The 23357-nt window shown below is 39.9% G+C and overlaps 1 protein-coding gene across 4 annotated transcripts in view; it reads left to right on the top strand.

The window, feature by feature from the left end:
* Positions 1 to 23357, top strand: part of GRB10 (growth factor receptor bound protein 10) — a 145439-nt gene that overhangs the window by 72709 nt on the left and 49373 nt on the right. For all 4 annotated transcript variants that reach the window (XM_039714762.1, XM_039714760.1, XM_039714759.1 and 1 more), the window contains 2 exons: positions 16231 to 16447; positions 19248 to 19389. In XM_039714762.1, coding sequence (XP_039570696.1) covers positions 16266 to 16447; positions 19248 to 19389 — 324 coding nt within the window. In that variant the 5' untranslated portion in view covers positions 16231 to 16265. The remainder of the gene's footprint in view (positions 1 to 16230; positions 16448 to 19247; positions 19390 to 23357) is intronic.

Below are 23357 nucleotides of genomic sequence, written 5' to 3'. Positions count from 1 at the left end.
TGGCTAATAAATTTCTGTGGTTTTGGGTCAATGTGAAAGTAGGCTTTCTTAGTGGCAGAGTTATGTTTATTTAAGTATCAACATGATTTTCTATGTTTAAAAAATTATGTAAGATTCATGAATGAAGTCTGACTTCAGATACCAAGAAGAGTGTAAAATGGTACAGGCTTTGATTACAGGAACTTTCTGGTTCTTTCTGTAAGCCCTGCATCTCTGCAGGGTGTCCTGCCTGTATTTACCACCAGTCCTTGCTGAAACAATGTGATTGACCTGAGGCTGGCTGGCAGCTTTATAGGTAGCAGGGTCCTTGTTGGGGGGTTGGTTATTTCTCACTCCTTTTGGAAGTTGTGTAGAGTAACAAACATGTGCAGCCTGTGCTGTGGGGTTGCCTGGACTCTTAGGCACAGATAGGAATGGGGGGTTGCACACTATAGCAGGTGATGATGGTAGCAGCAGACCTGCCCGCTGTGTGGTGGTAGCTAACCAAGCTGCTCAGAATAACTGGACTGCAGAAATCATGGCAGGATAATAACAAGTGTGTGCTTCTTTACATGAGCGTGCAGAAGCAGCCATGGGCTCTCCACCCCACAGCCCACAACCCCCTCTGTGTAGAAGTTGGGAAATACTTGTTGGGGTTGGCCACTGTGCCTGTGGGGAGCAGGGCAAAGAGTTAGAAGCATTTGTTTGGTGAATCAGCTTCTACATGAAATTAAACAAATAATGGTGTATGCCTGCCTACATTTTCCCCAACAGCAAAATAAGGATGCTACTATTGCAGAACTTCTGTCAAATCTGTGGTTGAGATCTGCTTAGTAGTGTGCATGGTCTTCTTGAAGACAAAGTCTCACTTCAGCATTGTTCATGGTGTTAAGTTGAAAGCCAGTTCTTCAGAGATGAAGTCAAGACTGAAATGAGAACATACATGAGATTGTGTCCTAATGCATTGGGTAAATCATAGGGTATTACTTTGATATGATGGGTAGCCTTTCTGTAAATTTGCTTGTTGGTGTGCAGCCTGTGACATGGAAGTGATGAGAGATGATGCAGCTTCTAAGTACCATAAATGCACTTTGATTGATGGTCCATAATTCTTGACACACAGTAGGGAGGAGGTCAGTGAATTAAGCTGAAGGGTACTTGAAGCTTTGTACATGCGGGGATTGAAATTAAAGTTGGGAACAGTGACCAAACTTGCCAGATGACATTGGAACATATACTTTAAAAAAAAAACCAACAAAATAAAACGGCCTTAAATGTGGGATCAACAGATAAGTTAAAAACACTTGAGGCATAAGTGAAAAGCCATGGAAAAGCCATGGAGTTTCTTTAAGATGGTTTTAGTATGTAGCTGAAATGGAACTATTGAAAGAGATCTAATTTGTTTTCATTATTGTAGGAGCCAAGATGTCTACTAATACAGTATTTATGTTTGTGGTAATATCTTTCTACCATTGTGTATCTCTATAAACTTTCTGTTTAAGAAAACGACTAAACAAAGCAAAACAAAAAACCCTCTCAACCCTTCCTCCCTATGGCAATAGTGCAGAGATTTTTTGGGCCAGGATACATGTCTCCTGCTGTGTTATGCTGGTGAAATACAAAACAGAGAGATCTCTTTCTGAAGAGCAAGTTTAGAGATGAATCTGTCAGACTGTTGGCTCCAAGGCAAACTGAGACGATCAGAGAAATTTGCTGAAGGCATGGCTGGGGTGAATGCCTCCTTTCTTACAGCAAGGGTGTTTCAGCAAGAAGACTTGGTGATCTTCGTGCTGATGACTTTGCCCTGAAAAGAGATGTTCTCAGACCATTTGCATTCCCCAGGGTCTGGTGTCTCCCAGGGGTTTGGTGGTACAGCTGCTCTGGCACTCTTCCTAATGTACTTGTAATAGCAAAAAACCACTTTCTCTGAAGGAAGTTTATTCTGGTTTGACAAGTGAAATGAAATGCAGCAATAAAAGCATTCTTAGGCACTTATACTGGGCTAGAAAGACAGATATTTTAACAGGAAAAGTAGTAGAAATGTGGAGTCACTTCTGTTGAACTGGTGGTTTGCAACCTTTCCTTGTATTTCAGGCAAATGTGCAAATACATTTTATTGGAAGCATGTGGGAAGTCTTCCCCTCAATTTTGAGGGGCCAACAGACAGACTCGCTAATGAGGGCAGAACTGGGGGGTGTTGTTGACAGAGTGGACACTAGAGAGGTTAATAGGGTAGAAAAGAACATAAGTAGCTCTCAATGAAATGGTACCCTACTGTGCTGAAAGAGAAAGACAGAATCTGAAATCCATTTGAGTCAAGTATAAAAGAAGGTGTTGCTCTTCAGCAAGATAACTCTCAAAATTAGTTCATTGCAAATTGAAAGGAAGCCCATATGGAGTGTCTGCTTTGGAGAACTGTTGGAGATGGAGGAAACTTTGAAGTGGTTTCTAGTGCTTTACATGGTGCAGAAGCCCTTGGTGCAGGTCTTTCCTGTTCTAAGACCATATGTTGGTGTTTTATTCATTTTATGGTTAGCGTTAAGTGTGTTTAGATGCATAAATGTGTCAGTAAAGAGAAATAACCTTCATTTATTTTTCACTACTAAAGATTAAAAATAATTTTAGGTAACTATACATTCTGATGCTGCAGCTGCCTTGGCTTGTGCCTTAGGTTGTAAATTTGTCAAATAAGGAAACAAAGTCTGTGCTTGTTTGTTTGTTTTTCTATCAGATGGTCTTCAGGTCCATCTAAGAAAAGATTGAGGAGCTTCAGTGAAAATATGTTATCATACCAAAGAAAATGCTTTTGAATTTTTTAAAGGGGAGTAAAACAGCAAAAGATAATATTGTAGTCTTGCATTATTTATGGTGCCTGTAGCTTTGAAAAAAAATCTTGTGGTGTTAAGGCTGTCCCAAAATGAACCAGAATAGTGCATTTCTGTAACTCAGATTTCTTACTTTGTCTATAAAGCAGATATAGCAAGCTTGAGACTTTTTTTAAGCTCACATAATAAGAGGAGGGGATAAAACCCCTGAAATTTCATAGCTTAATAAAATAAGCAAAATCTGTAGAAAAAACCAACTCTGTTGTATTTTGATGTCAGTTCTGCACTAAAATCTTTTACCACAGTGTGCCATTGTAACAATAAACTTCAGTCATCACTGTCTTTCAGCTTACCTGTGATAAGCAGCACAGTATTTATTTCTGCCTTTATGTAAACATTGTGCTGCAAGTGGTTCATGACAGCACTTCAGCAAGCTGTGTCATGTGAGGATACTTGAGAAATGCATCAAAGGAGCTGACATTCTTGCATTGAGGTTGAAAAAGGTTGCAGCACTTCTCTTAAAGCGAAGAAGCTTCAAGGGGAAGATCAATCTGAATTTGTTACGTTTTCTAAGTCCATTGTGCCTATTAAAAAGGACAAGATTCTGTCAAGCTAGTTGCATTTTCAGCTAAAAAAAAGCCAGAGTTAAATGGGGCAAACCAGCTAAACAAAAAAAACCCCTTTCAAAATATAGCATGAGATGTAGCTAAACTTGGAGTTCTTAACAGCAAGCAGCTGCTTAAGTAATTAAAGTATATAGGGTGCTACTGACCAAAGTAATTAGTATGTAATTTCATTAATGGCGTTAGGATTGCAGTAACAATATTTAAGTCTTTCTGTCCAAATCAAGATTGCAGGCAATTTGTGCCATGTCCAAGATGAGGTTGGGAGCAGTGCGATGTTAGGGTGTGTTACAGCACCACTGTCTGTGTGGATCTGTAACTGCGCAGGAGCATCTGGAACTGACTGTGCCTTGTTAACCCTCCTAATTAACATACATTCCTTGAGAATTTACATGTGCATGCACTTCTAAATTTTCATAAGCTAGGATGGCAATAAGTTTATATTTCAAACAAGGCTTCGTGGGGGTTGCTAATTTTTTTGTTTATCTTTTCAATTAATTTGTGAGCTTGCTTGCTGCTGTTCAAGGGCAATAGGGAGTTACTGTTTTTGTGTATGTTTTTGTGGTTTGTCCTTAAGTGGTTGAAAAATCTTGGAGAGCTCAGGCACAGTAGAGTGTTCCAAGTCCCTCTGAAATCTGAAGTACTGCAGATGATAGATGATAGGTTTTAAGTTGCAAGGTCTGCAACTCAAAGACAATTGGGTGATGAGCCCTGTGACCACAGCTTCTAGGCTCCAGAATAACCATAAATATTCTTCAGAAAGCTGACAATGAGTTTTAGAGCCTAAGCAGAAAAATACACATTGGGGGAGAATGTGGAATATACTAAAGTCGAAATACAGGTCACCTCTAAGGCTAGAGTGGCATCACTGATGAGTCACTCAGAGAAGCGAGGCTGGGAAGGTATTATTCCTATAATAATTATATTATTATTCCTATGGTGGGTATTATTCCTATGGTGGACCTGGAGGTGCTGACTTTGTTAAAAAGCCACTGAGAGAAGTCCTTCAGAGCCTTCAGGCTTTACAGCAACACTTCTGGCCTACCTTGAGCTCTGTCCTGTTGACGCATTGCCTCTTTCTAGGTCTAAGCCTTTCTAGGTCTGTAAATACGTGGGTGTGCTTTTGGCGGAGCAAACCAGTCTTCTCTGCTTTTCTGGGCTGTATTTCAGATGTGAAAACAGAGCGAGGTGAGCAGGTTGTCTCACCTCTTGAGAACACTGACCCTGTGTCCACAGATTTTTGGGGTATCTCTCCTAAGAGGGGTACTGGGGCGAGTTAAAGCAGTGCAGGATATTGGCACCCTGTGAGCTCATTTGAGCATGCCGGTGACATCCTTGTCACGTGGGGTAAAAGAAGTGGAGACAGCCTCATAAAAAGTGATGGTCTGTTAACAGAATACCCTGAAGGGAAAATATCTTGTGTTCTGTTTCCAGCCTTGTTCTGTGGACATGCAAGGAGGTGATCTAGGCAGGGGATTGGGCTCCATGAATGCCAACTAGATGGAGAAGAGCAGCAGGCTGATTTCCCAAAATCACAGGGTATGCCCTGTGTACCTGAACTGGGAATGTGCACAGCTTGTGAAATCAGGCACGTGGATCTCAGAAGGAAAGCGGGCATGATGGAAAAGTTTGTTTTGACTCACACAGAGCTGTGATGAGTCTTCTGCATAGCACACCTGCAGATTTTCCCTCTGGGTGAGCCGGATCTTGACTGATTTTCGCCAGTGCAGCTTACCTGTGGGATATAAATCACAAAGGACCAGGCTTTGCCTAGCTGAAAAGAAAGGAAACTCATTTTGGTGAGTTCAGAAGAAACATTAGCACATGATTTTCTTAGGCCTAAATAAAGTCAGGCTGATGTTACTGATTTTCAATGAAGTTTTGAATGGTAAATGTGGATTACTTGTTCTTTTGTATTGTTGCTGGTCTCTTGGTGACATAATCCTTGATTGGGGTTGGGGTTTTTTTTGGTTGTTATTTTATGTTAAAAAAAACAAAATATGTTGACTAATAGGAGTTCTTAGAATCAGTGTAGTCATGGCAGAGGGAGGCATCACAGAGCTTTTATAAATGACTGTTTTCCTCCTGAGTGGAGTGGGGTACAGACACCTTCAGCGGTGGCTCCACACCGCCATTTGGGATGAGACTGCAGCAATATGCTTTGCCATCTGGGGATCCGTGCGCCAGGACTGGAGCGTTCCCTTCTCATGCAGTGGAGGTTCACGCTTCCTTACAGCAGTAATTCCTCTCAAATTATCCACCCTTTGCTGACAAGGCCAAGGGAGGATATCTCCTTATTCTGCACCCCAAAGGACTGTGTGATTTTTCAGAAGCAGCTGCTCAGCTTGCCTGAAAGAAGAGCCTAAAATAGACAGCTGATTTGGGGACAGCAAAGCTGTGTGCAGTTGAAATTAAATGCGTGCCCCAAAACACTGCTCCTTTAGTAGGGCAAAGAAATGTAGGGAAAGCTTGTATCAAGGTGCTGCCTATGCAATAAGAGGACATCTTGATGGTGACTGCCTTCGTTTCTGAAGTGAAGCTAAGGTAGCTAGGCTTTCTCATCATTATTTGTCAGGTACTGGGTTTAAAAGTCAAGTCAGAGGCAATTTCTAATGTTCTGCAAGTAAGTTTCTACAAGTCCCAAACAGCCTCTTAAAGGAGGCTTTTTTAATGCAGTGTTGCAATTCCAAACAACTTTCCCCCAGTTTAGTCTCTTGTAGATATTTTACCAAAATAACAATGTAGTTAATACTGAACTATTAAAGCAACAGATAAAAAGAAACCAAAATTACCTGGTGTTTAAGCATTTTACTTTTTCACATGACTTTGGTTCTGTTAACTTGACAAGAAGTACCTTAAATATGAAATATGCCAAGTTGTCTGCTTTGTAAGTCCATCGGTCGTAGCCAGGTAACTATTATATGCTGAAAACGCAATATTTAATTAACTTGGAAGAATAGCTGATTCATTAATTGCTGTGTGCAACTTTTGGAACTTATATTATGTCCTCAAACATGCTTTCTATGCCAGCAACAAACCTGTTTGAAGCAAAATTCAAAACTCATGGTTTAACCTTAGGAGTAAAGGTTAGCTGGGGTATCAGGTGATGAGGGACACGCCTAATTTAATAATAATAATAATGCTTCAGCACCAGATCTGCAGACCCATCACTTCCTGAAGAGAAATGCTAATGGACTTTCTGGGTTAATCCAACCACTTTTTACTTGAAAGCTTTGTTGAAGTTATTGTGGAGTGGATTTGAAATGAAACCCACTATGCAAGAAGGCTGGAGTTTGCTGGCTGCCAGGCAGGGCTTCCCCAAGCAGTCAGGCAGTGCTCTCTTGGAGTAGCCGCTGGTGCTGGAGCAGGCAGGGCGTTGCAGGCTTTGGCTGGAGCTACGGCAGCACGTTAGGAGGTTATGCACGATGTTTCCCGGAGCAGGGATAAAGCCTGGGCTTTCTTGGCAGGATGGGAGGGACTAATCCGTGCACTGGTACTTATATTGATTTGTAAGGATTGTTCAGCTGGGATTACTCAGCTGGGTATTATGGTGTTTAATCAGGGAGGGAGAACACAGGTTCCCGAAAGGAAAGCAATAGATGCTTTGACTGTTTTTAACTTTGCCTTTAATAGCTTTAGATTTTCAAGACGTGTAGCTCTTCTCATCTGTGTGAATTTTTAATTTCCTTTTGAACTGTGACTTGTGTAGTAGTGTTATTTGTCTATATTTGATTAGCACTCTCACTTTTTTCCTTTTTTTTTTTCTACTCGGGCAATAGAATAAAATATCCAAGTAAAACTGTAGAGTAGCACTTTAAGTAGAAATCTGTATATGGAAAATGGTAGAATAAATTGGGAAAAAAATTTTTTTTCATGTAAACATAATAAAAATATTTAATAATTAGGTATTTTAAAACTTTTTATTCTGTTTCTGATGTAGGATTGGGTAATCTCAATAAAAATGCAGCTAAACCTGACCTTTTCTTTGTCAAATAGCAGCTCTCAGAGATACAAGATATCTTTTTTAAGACATTCTCTCATAAATATGACTGTCTAATATAATATGCAATCAAGCATTTACCTGTGGTCATCTGACAGTATTTCAATTCACCTCTTTATTGCCACCCAGTGATGTGCTTCTTGAGCTATGAGTTGTAAGTTCCTTAATGGCTCAGTAGATTAACATGGGTTTGCCTGTTTTCTGAAAAGTTCCAGTGGATTTTCTGTTTGTTTTGTATGGGCTGCAGAGGCCAGGAGCCCTACTGCTGCCCAGGTGTTCCACACACACATCCTCTTACAGGATAAGTGACAGTCTTTGTATGATCATCAGGGCTTGCTTTCTCAGTTTTGCTGTTGAGGTAATGCATCAAGAGTGTGGCACGCAGTTAATCTCACCAGGAAGGTAGGACTTGAATGAAGAATCCTTGGGGTCAGTTGATCTGTCTGTGTCTCATGTTCACTCTTCTTTTTTGTCCTGAGTTAAGGGTGGGCCACAACAAGGCTATAGGTTCATGACTACTCCTCACAAAGTTATGACAAGCTTTAGCTTTTCTTCTGTTCCTGTCTCCTTTTGGGCCAGGAAAATCCATCCGGCTTGTGCACTCTGTGATGTATTGCGGCATTCACCAATGTAATCGCTCTGTCCTTGAGGGTTTTTTTGAGGATTGGTCTATTCTGACCCTAGGTTTGGCAACTGGGAGAATATCCCATTCTGCCTTCTGTGATGCTGATTCTGTCTGGGTAACTGAGGCTGGTTTGGGTTTTCCTTGTCTTGATAAACCCAAACAAATAAATGCTTTCTTTTTAAAAGTCTTTATCAGTCTTTTTCTTAAATCAATGATTTAAAAGCAAGTGACATGAGAAAAAGGTACAGGAAAACCACTGAACCTCATGTTCATGGAAAAAACCCACAGATGTTACCAGTTACTTGAAAATCAGTCTTTTCACTGGATTTTGTAATCTGCTCAAGAATTATGGTTTCCCGGAGGTCTGCTTAATCTGGTGTTCTGCTTAAGTGATGTGCTTACTCAATAGTTACTCTACAGCAGTGGTTGTGCAGGCACTGGCCTGCAAAGAGGGTTTGGAAAGGCGACCGCCTGATTGCTGTCATCAGTGATAGCTGGACGAGGGTGTGCTCACCCAGCAGGAGGTGGGCAGTCCCCATGTGCAGTGACACAGGATCAGCTGGTGTCCTGTTTGGCTTTGGGTTCAAACTTTGATGCTTTTTTAGGAAGGAAGGTGCGCTTTCCTCTCTCTCTCTCTCTCTCTTTTTTTTTTTTTTCCCCCCCCCCCCAAGCTGCAAATTTCCTTTCAGAAAATGGGTGTCAGGAATTCTGTTTTCTAAATGGTCTGCATGAGTCTGGAAAAGGGACTGGCCATGACTTACCTATTTTAATCTTATCCTTTATAGTTGGACCATGTGCAATCAGAATTCTAGATGGTTTAGATGATTTCCTTGGATTTCAAACCCCTCTCATACTGATGCCATTAGTGCTTCAACACTTGTGTGTGCAGTAGAGTCTAGCAAGAGTTCAGCAGTGATGTTGGTGATATCCATCTACAGCAATCATCTGTCAAGGCAACCAATATCCATCCACTCTACAGAAGGACCAACCTGACTCTGCAGTCCTTGGGTTAGAAATGGGAGCATGTACAGTGGGAAATACTTCTGAATGTTATCTCTGAATAATTGCAGCACCATCAAAGGGCCAAACCAGTAAAATCTCCATCAGAGATATTCTTTGCTGTAGTTCATTAGCAAAGTAAGCAAAAAACCCTCCTTGTCCATCCTCCCTTCCCCCAAATACCTAGCGTTCGTCATCTTTACTTTTTGGGATGTCAAGCGTTAGGTGTGAACTGGACAAAAACTGAATTTTTCATTTTTTAGTCTTCCATCTTTTTCTATCAGAATTCCTAACACTCATTTTACCCACTAATCCAAGTGTACAACTTCATTCCTTCCTGCTGTAGGGCGCCTATAGCCAGTAGTTCCTGTTGCTTATTGAAGCTTCAGTTTTTTATGAGCACCTTTCATATGTAGCTTATTCCTATAGTTGTTACCTAGCAACGTTAATTTTGTTCAATTTATTTTGTCTTCTATTTCAAGAAATGTATCAAGTGTGTTTTGAGAACATATCTAGAGTTCAACCATGAACCTTTAGAAAGAGGTGTGAAATAATTTACAGAGAGTTCTCCCCAGCATCTGTAATTAATGTATGTATACTTGATGTTAGCCATCACAGCCCTCCTGGCAGAAATGGGAGTAGATGTCTGTGGCGTTTAAAAATCACCTGGACAATACTGTAGCAGTTACAAGTTCACTGTTGATTTCTCTGTGTGGTTCTCTGGTTTCAGTGTGCTCAAAGAGCACAAATGCCTATCTCAATTTCATGCTCTTTTACCAACCAGCATCTCTGTTTCTTGCCCCTCTCTCCACTGCATGGTCCATTTAGCATTTTGCAAGCTGCACATGCACTGATGTGACATTTTGTAGGCCAGCAACCATAGTTACAGTACAGAATAGAGGATTTCACTTAAGCTGAAGAGCATTAGAATGCAATAAAGGAAAGGAGTGCAGAGGCCCATAAGGAGACTTACAGGACATGTAAAGTTTTGGGGTTACAGCTTGTATTTTTAATTCAGACTGTGGGTACTCTGGGGTTAGTGATGCCTCTAGGACACAAAGTTGTGTTTGTGTCTTCTGCTTTCACTTTAAATGAACAAAAATACCCTCTAAGCTTCTAATGTTCAGCTGAGGCAGTCTTGATATTTTTGTAATTCTGTCTGACAGCCTTCTCTGATCTGGAGAACAGTGTGAAAGCATAGGGTTTGCAAATGTTTTTTTATATTGTCTTTTTGTTTCTTGTGCTAAACTTCCCATCCATATGGAGCTTTCAAGAAATCAGGAGGGGAGAGATTGCGTAGAATTGAAGCTGATATTGGAACAGAGGGTGTCATTCAGCTGTAGCATCACTGTAGAGGGCACTGTGAGGTTTTTAAAAAATTGTAAGAGATCTGCTTATTATCATCCACCTTCTGTTGCATGCATCTCTCTGAGGTGTAGAAGTTGCCAAGTACTAAATACATGCATCCTTAGGGGGCTGTGGATACCAATTATATGAAAATTACGGATTAACTGGTGCCTGTGGCATTAGTGGAAGCTGAAACCAGAGTATGGAGGAATATGAGACATTTGTGTAAACATAGTGAGTGTAGTAACATGCTCAGAGGGAGAAAGTAATAGAGGAGTATGAGTGTTACCTAGAATGGACTTCTTTTTACATCATTACAGCTGTGTGTTGTCAGTAATAGTACACTTTCAAAAAATGTGTGTGATGGAGATTTCTAAAAAGTTTTTTTTAAATGGCATTTGGACACAGTACTGGAGGGACATGCTACAGTGCTCTTGTGCCCTTAATATGAGGGGTAGTCTTAGAAAAGGGTTTGTATACACACCTCATTGTGGTAATCCTTACCTGCATTTTTGATCCTAAAACATGAGATTTACACAGTGCCAAAACCCTTGCAAAACTTAATTGCAACACCAGTTTGAATCAGAATAGCTTACATGTGGTTTTAGAGGATTTGAAATAGGATCTTGAGATAGATACCACAAGTACTTTATATGTCTTTTTTTTTTCTCTTTTCAAATTCTGGTACAGTTCTTCTGTTCATTTTACTATAAATGCATTTTCCATGTATCACCTGTGATTTACATAGTGTTTCACAGCATCATCAATGCAGGATGGTAGACTGTATGCAACTGTGTGTTCCTTTTCTTCCACTGTTTCCATCTGTTTCCTTGAGAGTTAATTCATGTGTGCTAGAGGGGCTACTCACAACTTGGATACCATGCTCTACTCAGCTAACTTCAGTGAAATCTTATATTAGGTGTATCATAGCTTTTTTGTTTTGTCAAGATGGCTCTTGAATGTGCGGCTCTGAAACTCGTTTTGCTGGTGTTAGGCTGTCAGATAGGAATAGGTGATCAATCAACAGCTGCCTGTCTGTTTATCTACACAAGAAACACTTGTTTATAGATGTGTTGTTAGGTTTCCTATAGTATCAGACATAATTCCATGGCGACAGAAAAGTGCTATAGTCTTTTTATAAATCTACTGAATTCCTAGTAGCTCTTGCATTAGTTATCTCTGGGAACTGGTACAAGGGATAATGCTGGATGATTAAATTCAAAAATAAGCAAACAAAAAGGAAATTATTTATTTTTTTAAATAAAATGTTTTTACAAGCCTCTTAAGTCACAGCTAATTTAGGTCCTGTGATGTTTTTCAAAGTGTTCCCTATGAACTGTGGACAATATGTGAAAGGGAAGGCTGTTTGCTGAACATTCATTTAGAGACATTAAATGCATCCTGGTCTGTAGTCCAAAGCTGAGATTCTTTCCATGTTTATCTCTTTTTCAGTAAATAGAATTTCTGTGATGCAGTGAGCCCCTTGACAGCCGTGAAAATACCTGCTTTCTTCAGGAAGCTGGCACAGCTGAAGATGAGCAGGATCATTTCAGCTTTGTGTCGCTTCAGAATAAGTGGGATCCTGCTTAGTCTTGTTAGCTGAGCTTAACATGTCAAGGCCAACAACTACCAAAATAAGTAAATAAATGAGGATCGAGGGGATAGAGAAGGGCTAGAAGCAGAAAGGCAAGTGGGACATGGTTAAGTACAGATTAAAGTTTGCTCAGGCCTAATTTAGGGGTCATCAGCCCTCCTGTGTTATGCTTGGAAATATCAAAAATGTATTCAAGGTGCTTTCTTTTTAAATGGAGCATGACAGCTTACCTATCTAGCTAGCTTAACTAGCTTAGTAGAGTTTTTGTAACAAAGTTTTCCTCTTTCCTTGAATGTAACTTTTAAATCTTTTCTTGTAATTGAAATCATGATTTACTTTACCAAAAATACTACTTGCAACATCAAGTGGAGCTGGTTTCTGAACAAAGCCAAAGTTTAACAAATTGTGGGCAAAGAAACAAAAGGAAGTTCAGACAGCTGCCAGTGTGTGCACTTTGGTTCTAGTTTGGGAAAGAACATAGTTCACAGAAGAATCTACAAAACTGCCAGTACCCTGTTCACCACCAGAAATATGTCAGACCTAGGTTTTGCAAGTGTTCTCATTTAAAAATGACAGTCAGAAGCTAAGAGTTGTTTGCATGTTTGTGCATGGAGGTGATAGGTAGCCTCTGTGCTCTTCAGTTGAAATGGAAGAATAGACCTTGAATATCCACTTTCCTACTCCTTGATTTTATGACCGATATTCCATACAGATTAAGGAAAATATCATTTTGTATCCCTGGAAGTGCATGTATGCAAGATATTTGGGGAGCTGGAAGCTCCTCAGCTACCTGTAACTCTGCATGCTGGATTCTTTCAGGTCAGTCACAAAATCTGTGTGTGCATGGTGCTGTGATGGATCAAAGTCCAATGATATGCAAATTTTGCTGTTTACTAGCAAGCCTTCTCAAAGACAGTTTTGTAATTTATTTTTTTTTTGCATAGTGTTGTCTTGATGGAGGTGGGATCTCACTGGTTGGTAGAGAGATAATTTGAAGGATTGCACTGTATATGAAATACACTTCTGAACAGTATGCCTGCATATAGTTGAAACAGTTAGAAATCCTATGAAGGGCTTATTTAATTTTTGTTTAGTTAAGCTCTGTGGAGAGCCATCACAGTAACATCCTGGATTACTTGGCAGGCTGAGACATCTGCTGGCACTTCCGAGGTGTAGGCTACGGCAGTGAGGTTTCCTATTGCATCATGCTGAAATGTCTCCAAAACATAATGGTATTTAGTAGTAAATGCCATTGTATAGAGATGAAACTGTATGAAATTCAAGATTGCAGGCTTTGTCTTCAAAAAGCTTGAGGATCTTAAGGATCTTTTGCTCCTGCAAAAGTTTTATAGCAAGACTGAGGGCTATTATCAACAGTGCTGCACCCGTGGAGAAAAGGAGCTGACAGAGAAGTGAAACCAGATTCTGGACTTCAGTGCAGCATATTATTAGGAGAACTCTATATGCACCTTGTCAGTGCCTTTCCTGTTAGAAATTGAATTTAGGAGTGTAATTGATATACTTAAATGCCTGCTAATGGTAATTTAATGCTTTAAACTATGTACTTGTTTTGCTTAGTGTTTTGCATGAAGGACCTCATTTTGTGCATATTAACCTACATAGGACACCTTTGCAACTATATGCTTATTCAGGGATAGCTTGAGATGACTCTTAATCATTCCTCCCCTGTTAGAATCACCTGAAAACTTAACGATCTTGCAGGCTAATAGCTTTGTCTAAATTGTTAATAAATTAGCAGCCTCAGGGACCAAGCCATATGGACTTCCACTGAATAAATGCCTCGACTTTCTTCCCTTTCTGCTTTTCACCATGCTAAACAATTGCTGTTAGTTGCTGTAATTTACTCCGACTCTGTGGTCAGGGTCTGTCTTTTATGTCTCCTACATCCAACCCCTAAGCTTTTACTTGACAGCCATCTGACACCCTACAGGTCAGTACTTTAGATGAATGATAAAATTTAAAAGCCTTGTAATTCGGCCTCTCCCTCTTTATGCTCCTGCTTCTGTGGTTCCCTTGTGATTGCTCAAGAAGTGTTTTCGATATGTCCTCTCCAAAGAGGATAAGAATCTGGAGGATGGAATGAAATTTAAATTGCAGCTCTGTCTCGAGATCACTAAAAATAGCAGGAAAATTATTGTAGACTTTGTCCAAGAAAAGCAAAGCTTAGATTTTTGAAAATGCATCAACTAGCTGACATTCAGAGAAGATGGTGTAACCTAGTGAAGGTGAGTCTTAGTAGTAGTGTAGTAGCTGTTAAATAGAAAAATTGAGGGATATTACCATAAATAATTGAAAGGAAGAAACCTGTTTTTGGGGTGGCTTTTTTCCTTTCAGTTTTGGTGGTTTTTTTCTCTTTTTTTTTTTGACGTGTTCAAACCTTGAAATCCTCTCGAGTACATTCTAAGTAAAGGCTAAGTGTCTGTTACCTAGTGAAGGTGAGTCTTAGTAGTAGTGTAGTAGCTGTTAAATAGAAAAATTGAGGGAAATTACCATAAATAATTGAAAGGAAGAAACCTGTTTTTGGGGTGGCTTTTTTCCTTTCAGTTTTGGTGGGTTTTTTTCTCTCTTTTTTTTTTACGTGTTCAAACCTTGAAATCCTCTTGAGTACATTCTAAGTAAAGGCTAATGGCTGTTGCTTTATAGTAAAGAGCCTACTGACTTGCAGTGAGAAACATGGTGTTTCAGGTCACTAAACAGAGCTCAGGCGTAGGGGCATGACCAGAAACCTGTTTAATTCTGAGCAGGTCTTTTGTTCACCCAACACTGAGAATGGAGGTCATCAGCATCCCAATTCAATTGCCATGTAAATGCCATGTTCAGATCTTATTATGGCTATCAGGGCATGTTGTTGGTGGACAGAAATTGAATGATGCTGTTTTAGATTATATCCTCAAGAAATGTGATATTTGTACAAAATCTTTTATGGTATCTAAAAGAAAATAGTGCAGCTGGTTGCAAGCTGCTTCTGCTGGTTCATTTACCTAGAAAACATGGCAAAAGAATAGGTATTAGAAAACCCAGTGTGTTTAAGCTGCAAAGCAGTGTGTGTTTGCCAGCTCCATCGTTTGTCTCTACTTTCCATCCCTATCATGAAGAGTTTTGTGAGACAGAAAGTTTGCAGGCAGCAGTGTTATGTTTTGCCAGGCTAGTTGATACAGCTGGAAAATGAGGGCACATTTTTGGCTGCACAAAGCTCTGTTTGGTCAGGAGTAGCTGTTCAGGCAGTGGCTGTGCTGTAACCAGAAGCAGATATCGATGTGTGTGTTCGTCAGCCTGCTGAACTCCTGATAGGGAGTGATGTAACTTGTGGCTAGGGAGTAATTACAGTGCTCTGCAAGAGGAGTTCAGAGAGTGGTTAGTGCAAAGGGCTTGCAGAGTTCTCTTGTCTTGCAGAGTAATTATGATCGTTAAGGAGGAATGATTCAGCACAAGTTACTTATTTACAGTGAGGTAAGGTGGCGTATATAGAAAGGTTGGTGCCCTTTTTAGGGACTGATGTTCCTCCAGCCAGCCACACCACATCCTTGGTTGATTTAATTTGTACTCTTTAAGGTAGAAGTCTATGTATCACACTGCAAAAGCAAGGATACAGATAGATCTTTTTATATGAAAGTTGCTGGACTGCCCTTCAAAATACCATATCACAAAAATACGGTAGGATTTTTAACAGGATGTAATAATCACTTGTATAATGATGTATTCCAGGACTGCAGCACTGTCTTAGTTTTTTCTCTTTTACATTATTCCATCTTGCAAAGTATTTATTACAGTGTTGGACAATCTAAACTTGATACTTTGCCAAGCCAAACTGAGGTATTTGGAAGTGATATGCTTTGGAAATATATGGCAGTTTATCAGTAAGTGAAGTGGTGCTTCACATTAGTGTTGTCATTATTAAAAATCCCACCAAATTCTGGTTACACACACACATATGTGTATAGAGAGAGAGAGGGAGAGAGAGAGAGTAAATACTGTAATATTTATTCTGTGTCCATAGCTTTTCTCCATGGAAGACAAAACAAATCTCCATTGCTGGCTCTTGCTTGTTGTGGTTTTCTACTCTAAGAGAAATACATTATTTCTGCAATAATAATTTGCACTGTAAAAATGTAGTTAAATAATTATGTTACAATTTTACTGAAATGTAGTCTTTGTTCTTACCATTCCTTTGCTTGGGACTTCCAAGTGTGTTACATTGCCTTTATTTTGTCTTTCAGATGACGATGTGGACCTGGAAGCTTTGGTAAACGACATGAATTCCTCATTTGAAAGTTTATACTCTACATGCAGCATGCAGTCGGAAACCGCTCCGCTCCTCCAGAACGGCCAGCTGAACCGCAGCCAGCTGCCCTCCTCGGGGCCCAGCACCCTGCAGCCCATGTCCCCGAGGCAGAAGGTGCAGCGCTCCCAGCCAGTGCGCATCATGGCAGTCAGGTAGGGACATGGCACTCGCCTCCTTTTCCATAAGTTGTCATGAACTGACAAAAGAAAAAGAACTTCAAAAGACATATATTTTAAAATAGCAGGTCCACTTTGGTAAGGAACTTAATGTTATGCTGGCCTTTTGCATAGAAAAGTGTACTAAGTAGGTGAAGGGCATAATATTTCCATGTATTATCACCCTTCCTCTTGACATGGTTTGAGGTTTCTTCAGTCACTGATTTGTAGGAGTGTGTCATTGGTACCAGTTGGCAGAAGCTATATCCATAGTTATATTTTTTTCCGTACTGTTAAAACCAGTGCTTTCAAGTCTGGTGTCCACTGACAGTCTATAGGTTTTATTAAACGTAAGAGATCATGTAGATAGATGAAGGTAAGCACAACTACTTTTGATATACAGCAAGTGCCTCTCTCTATGTGGAGGTTTCCTGAATGGTTTAAGACCAACAAACAAAAGGGTAAGCACAACTACTTTTGATATACAGCAAGTGCCTCTCTCTATGTGGATTGTCTGAATGGTTTAAGACCAACAAACAAAAAAGGAGCATGTCTTAGTTATGTATCTGTTCTTCACAGAGCACTTTCAACTCACTCACTTGAGTGTGCTGTGTAAGTCATTACCAGAAAAAAGTGTTAAAGTTGTCCCCCTGTAGTAAGGCTGAGGACTGGAATTCAGGCTTCAAGTGGAAAACTCTTGATGGTGACAGGGGAGTACATATGTGGTGTACAGGTTCTTAAAATATTTTTAGACAGCAAGAGGAAGGGAGTTCCTGTCAGCATGAGTAGTCAAATTAATCTCTTTCCTGCTAGTTAACAATTTGTTCTTTGAAGGAAGTGAAAAGTAGTAATATAATAAAAGAAAGTGTAGAATGGGTGGCTGCTTATAGGAATGGTATATGTAAGACAGGCAGCTTTTCTATTTGAATGGATATGCAGTGCAGCTAAGTCAGCTACTGATGCCCTCATTACAGTTCTGCAGGTATTTCATAGTTAACCTCAGATGGGGCTGTATTGGGAAATGTACTCTCTGAAGTACTATAGCTGTTGATATTTTGTAAATATCTCAGTCAAAACACTTGAATTATTTTTGGTGTTTAAAAACTTAGAAACTCCTATTTTGAGAACACTCTGCCTTTTTTGAAATCTGTACTTCCATGCACACCAGGACATCCTGTGTTTATCAACATCAAGGAAGGTAATGGTGAAGCTTCTATTCAGGGTTATCTGGACCCATCTGGTTTGCCACCAGAACAGAGTGATTTGACTGTGGTCTCCTAGGAGCACAGGTTTATGTGTGTATCAGTTATGAAGTAAATGATCCACTGGCAGCAGTACAGGCGCAGCAGAGCACAGCACAGAGAACTACCAGCTTCAGGAAACCACACTTTTCTAATTGTATTGAGTCTTTGGTTCCACTTCTTACAGTGGAGGTCAGTCAAAAACTTGCAGCACAGCGCCCTGTTGCACAGATATGACATGTCTCCTGGCCTGAAAAATTTTACACTGTCCTTTTACCCTGTGCTGTAGAGAGCTGCACGCATGGGGAACACAAAAAAAAAAAAAATTAAGCAGGTCAAGTAGTTGTTGGCATAGTTCATAGGTACGGTTGGAACCTGCTATTTATTGCAACCTCCCAGATCTGTAAGACTCATTCATGGAATACCAAGGCAACTAAATTGCAGGACAAAGTTACCTGTGGAGCAGATTTCACAGTAGTTAAATTTTGCCATCCCCCAGCTAGAGGCAAAGACAATGCGAGTACCCAGAGTGGGAGATGCTGCCACGGGCAAACCCAGCAGTTGTCTCCCAGGCAGGTCTGTTATATAGGCCCTGCTTGCTGAAGGCATGCAGAAAAATGAGAGCAAACTGAGTTTTTAATGATTTGCTTTTCAAATTCAGGAGTTAGTTATTTGGAAACTTTCATGATTGCCACTAGATGGTGCCTTCTGCTTAGGCATTGAAGGGCAGCCTGCTGCAGTCAGCTAGTGCTTCTTCAGTGGTGATGCCCTGGCAGCAGGGAAACCAAAAGCCATCTGTGTAGTCACAAATAGGTCTTACAGCTTTTCTAGTAGGTTTTAGTTTTTCTTTTATTGGTGTGGGCACTGCAGGTGTACTGTAAACTGGAACTTGAAACTCTGTTACATGTAGACTCATGAGACATACTTTGGTGGATGCAAACTTGTCTGCACAGTAACTGTGTGGTGGTGGGAGGGTACAATTCCAGCTAATTGCTTATTGCTAAAGCCACCTCTTTGCCTTTTCATTTCTCTGGGAAATGCCGAGTTGCTTGGAGATAGAATCTGGTATTATAATGAGGTGACAATATTGGTTTAAGTCTCAGCTTAGAGAACTCTACAGTAGGGTACATGTTTGTTTCCAAATCCACTTGGAATTTGGCTCTGAGTGACTGCCATTGTTTTCTCCTCTTTCACATTGGCTTGGAAGAGCTTTACTGACTTTCTGGCACACACAGCTTAAGCTTGTAATCTAGTGCTTACAACAGTGAGAACAGATAGATATTTCTCTTTATTTTATTTGCACAGTTACCTCAGTTACTCACCCAAGTAATCAAGTTATGAGTAACAAAACAAGCATGGATGCCTGACTGGTCATTTTTTACATGCGATTACCTACTTTGCACTAGGAGTTGCTGTAACTGTATAGTAGTTACCTAGAAAAAGAGTGGGTTTGATTCCTTGTCTTTAGTGTCATTATCACAAACCCTGAGGCAGGAGAGCCAGGTCTAGTGATGCCACTTTGCTCCTCTTAATGCACAGTGCTTCTGTGTTTACAGGCGTCTTCAGGAAGAGGAGCAGCAATTCCGAACATCATCTTTGCCGGCCATCCCAAACCCTTTCCCAGAACTTTGTAGCCCCGCAAGCTCTCCAGTGCTGGCCCCTGGATCTTTACCTCAGAGTCAACCTGCTAGTAAGCATGTGAGTATGGGATGAAGCTTTGGGTCATCCATTCGCGTGCAAACCAGCAGTGGACTACTTCATTTTGAAGGCAGAAAGAAAGCTTCCAGATAAGTAAAAACACCTGTGGACTTTGTCTGTGAGTAGGGCAGCACTGGCCGAGAGAGTATCTTCAAGTAGGATTCAGACATTTTTTAAAAGGTTTGTAAGAAAGGTGTGTAAAAATTAAGTAAGCCTCTTTCAGATAAATGCATGTTGTGAATGGAGCAGTAATGCTTAATATCCTTCAGATTTTGTTATTCAGCCTAAATATTTACTAATTCTGAAGTCAAGTGAATTATCTTAGAGTTGGATGAGGATCTGTGCCTTTTATACTGCATATTCCAGGTGTCACAAAAACACTGACAAGCTGAATTCTTTAAAGACATGGTGGTGCTTTATTTGCTGTTTTTCATGAGCTGCTCAAAAAGAAAAGGCGTTCTTAGAGCTTATAACTAGGCACAGCTCATTGTAATGAGATTTAAGGAGAAGGTTGTTCCATGGAAAGCTGGTGGAGTAATTTTCTGGGTTCTTGGCAGTTAAGATAGCCCAGACTGAGCTCTAATGTGGTCCAGAGCAGTAACCTCAGTGACACAGAAGTTTTTCTTTTCTGTCCTACTCCGCCCTATAAGAAACAATCATCTTGTTTTGTTATCATTCCTCAAGCACACTTGAAGACTAAAGCTGGGTTTTTACCTTTATTTTGTAAACTGTGCTGACCTGCATGTGAATTAAAAAATGGGTTACTCTGACTATTGTCTTACAACAATTCTGTTCTTGAGTACCCAAAAATATGGAGAAGTGCCACTGCTCAGTTAGTTTGTAATTAGCTCCAACATACTGGGAGATAAAGGGCTTGGGTACAGCTACAAGCAGAGGACCCAAATGTGTGTTCTGTGTTGCATTACAGCGCCATAAACAGCTGCCTCCTGTCCTGAGAGACACAGTGCACCTCCACTGGTTTTACTGTATTTCTTACCCATACAAGACAGGCGGGTAACCAGATCATGCCCTGGGAAAAAATTGAGCCACCCCATTGGGAATTTAGCACAGGGCCCTGTCAGAGACCCAGGTACTGGCTAAGCTGTTGTGGCAAGGCAGTGTTGATGTGACTCTGGGGAGATAAAACCAGGGGCAATTCCGCCTCCTGGCACTTGCCAGCAGAACAGCAGCAGAGCTGTCTTTCTGAAATAAACTTCAGTTTCTGATGAACCTGTGTTTACCTCTCCAAATATTCCCCTGGTTCAGGGTTTCTTTGCCTTTTAGCTCTATGTTTTACTAAAATTACCCAAGCTACCCTAAACTTGGCTCAGTAAAACCTTAAAGAACCCTAAATGATCTGTGAGTCAGTTTTTGATTGAATTTAGAAACTAGTGGTTTAACAGCAGATAAATATAAAAATAACCAGCCATATAATGTATGTAAGAAGATGGCTATAAAGGCAGAATAGAAGATCGTTTCACAAGTTTTACCTTACAATTTTTAAAAAAATTATTCTACCTTACTTTAAAATGAAAATTTTTGACAAATGTTTTGAAAGCCTAAAATGCAATAATTTATATTGTACAGATATGCTTGCTGCTGAATTTTTTAATCAAAGACAATCCATTATAGTGGTAAAACCTTTTAGGGTACAAGCTGAGGAGGTAAAGCATGTTGGGCAATAATGGTTTATTTTGTAGATGCAAATACACTGTTCATTTCAGCCTATCAACTCATTGGTGGCAGTTGAGAAACTGCCTCAGGGTGTGGGAAGAATAGGGAAGTGTTCTTTTCCTTTCTATCAAATTATTTTGCTCTCTTTAATGAAGGGTTAGAGAAACAAAACTGAAAAAAACCTTCTATTTTTAAAGTATGAATGGTAAAAGAGAGTAGGTTTGGTTTCTTCATGAAGGAAGAAAACTACCTCAATTTAAAACATGGAATATCACTGGATAACAAAAGAATTTCTCTGTTCAACCTCTTCGTAATTAGTTTAATTCAGTTTTATTTTCCTTCATGGGAGTCTGCTAAACATCATGAGTAAAAAAAAGTTAGTAACTTAAAAAGTGTTATACTTCTTTCCAACTTCAACACATTAAAATATGTAGATTTTGGGAATTTGAGTAAATTATTTTAGGATATGCTCTGGCCGAGATAAATGTCCATCAGTACAATACAAACTACTGATTAATAAAATGAGTGATGAGTTTAGTTAAAGGAGTGCAATAGCAAGTTTTAGTACCTGGCAGCTAGGGAAAATAAGTTGTGCTTTAAGGAAAATTAAATGCAATGTTAAATGCTAACCAAGGTAAAACATCAAGATGTTTAACTTAGGTTCTCTGCTTGCAAATTATGAACACAGATTAAAATTGGAGATGGGACTGAGCCATTCTGCTTACATGGAATATATGAGGTGCTAGTGAGTTCCTTTGGTGCTTCTTGAGCATTTACAGGTAAATAAGCCAACAGCTGTTCCAGCCAGCAGCGCTGCAGCTCTGATCACACAGGGCATCACGGCACACACGTGGTGTGGAGGAAGCGTTGCCTTTGGTCAGCTCGGATTTGTGGCACTTGAGAGGGTCTCAGGTTAATGTAGCCTTTGGGGATTTCAGAAATAAGTGAGTATTTTGTTTGCTGACCATGTGAAACTGTGGAGAGATCACTGGGAAGCTGGAGGGTCTTCGTAAGAAAGGAGATTTCAGTATTGTTCCTCCTGGAACACCTTTGTGTTATTTAATAATTGTAAAATACACCTCTGCAGCGATAAAATCTAGTACTGGTTATGCAAGAGGAATTTAAAGGTCCAGTCTTGTTAAACATAGAAGAGTCTCGTGTCATATTGCCAAGCCTTAGCATAAAGAAATGTCAGCTCTCTTCAAGTTTTACTAAAAGTTATACTTTTTCCCAGTGTATTGTTCCCTCTAGGAAAAGGATGTATGTGTGAATGAAAGAGTGAATAAAGAAGCATTCAGGTCATAAAGCTTGAATTACATTTTTTGCTGAAAAAATTGATATTGTCTTTTCATGCAAAATTTTATTCTCTAGCTGCAGCCTGGCATACAAATTTCTTGTTGTTTCTGAGTCTCTTCCTTATTTTTTTCATGTGGTTGCCACTGCTTTTTTTAACAAGCAGTTCACAGCATTGCTTTATGCACTGTTCTCTATTTGTTTCCTACTCTTGCCTCAGCAAAGAAAGATAAAAACAGTAAAGCTGTGAAAAATAGCTGTAATAAACCTTTCTTACTTTTTTGTGCTAGGTTCTTTTTTCTGTCTTCTCATGGTGACAAAGCATTTTCTTTATTGTACTCAAAAGAGTATATTTTTTGGAAAATATTTTTACAAGATCTGGGTAATGGTACTAATTTCACCACAGCAGGAAGCAGTATGCCACCTCTAACTCTGCTACCAGTCAGGCACTGAATACTGCTTTTAAAGCTGATGGCTGCAGCAGTGTACTGCAGCTGCCCCCCAGAAGAGAGACAACGGTGGGAAATAACAAGTCTTCCGTACTAGCACAAAACTAAATACACATGCAGGCAAATGGGATAGTCATTTAATGGGAGAAGCAATCTGGGAGGTAAAAGTGGAATGTTAGGCTTATTGAAACCATTTGAGATTTGTTTTTTAGAGGGTGCTTTTTTAATTCTGGATAATCTTCTTTGCTTTGGAAAAAGAACTTAATCTTGTGGATAATTTTTTTCTGAGCACACGAAGGTTGAGAAACTGGTGCACAATTTAGTAGTAAAAGACTTAGAAGAGAAATAACTGTGAACTTTTAGGTTACATTTCAAAGGCTGTCCTGCTATGAACAACATCCACATCACGTGTGCTGATAGGGTTGTGTGACCAAACAAACCTGGTGATGGACATTCAGAAGTTATTTGTAATTAAAGAGATACATGCCTCTTTGGAGTTCAGCAGTATGATCCTTTATTGTGGGTCTGCAGGTGGAAATGGTCCACAGTGAG

This window comes from Passer montanus, unplaced genomic scaffold, assembly GCF_014805655.1.
Source record: "Passer montanus isolate IOZ18808 unplaced genomic scaffold, ASM1480565v1 scaffold31, whole genome shotgun sequence".
NCBI classification, from domain to species: domain Eukaryota; kingdom Metazoa; phylum Chordata; class Aves; order Passeriformes; family Passeridae; genus Passer; species Passer montanus.
Note: the sequence above shows the minus strand (reverse complement) of the source record. Positions and strands in the feature narration are given on the sequence as shown.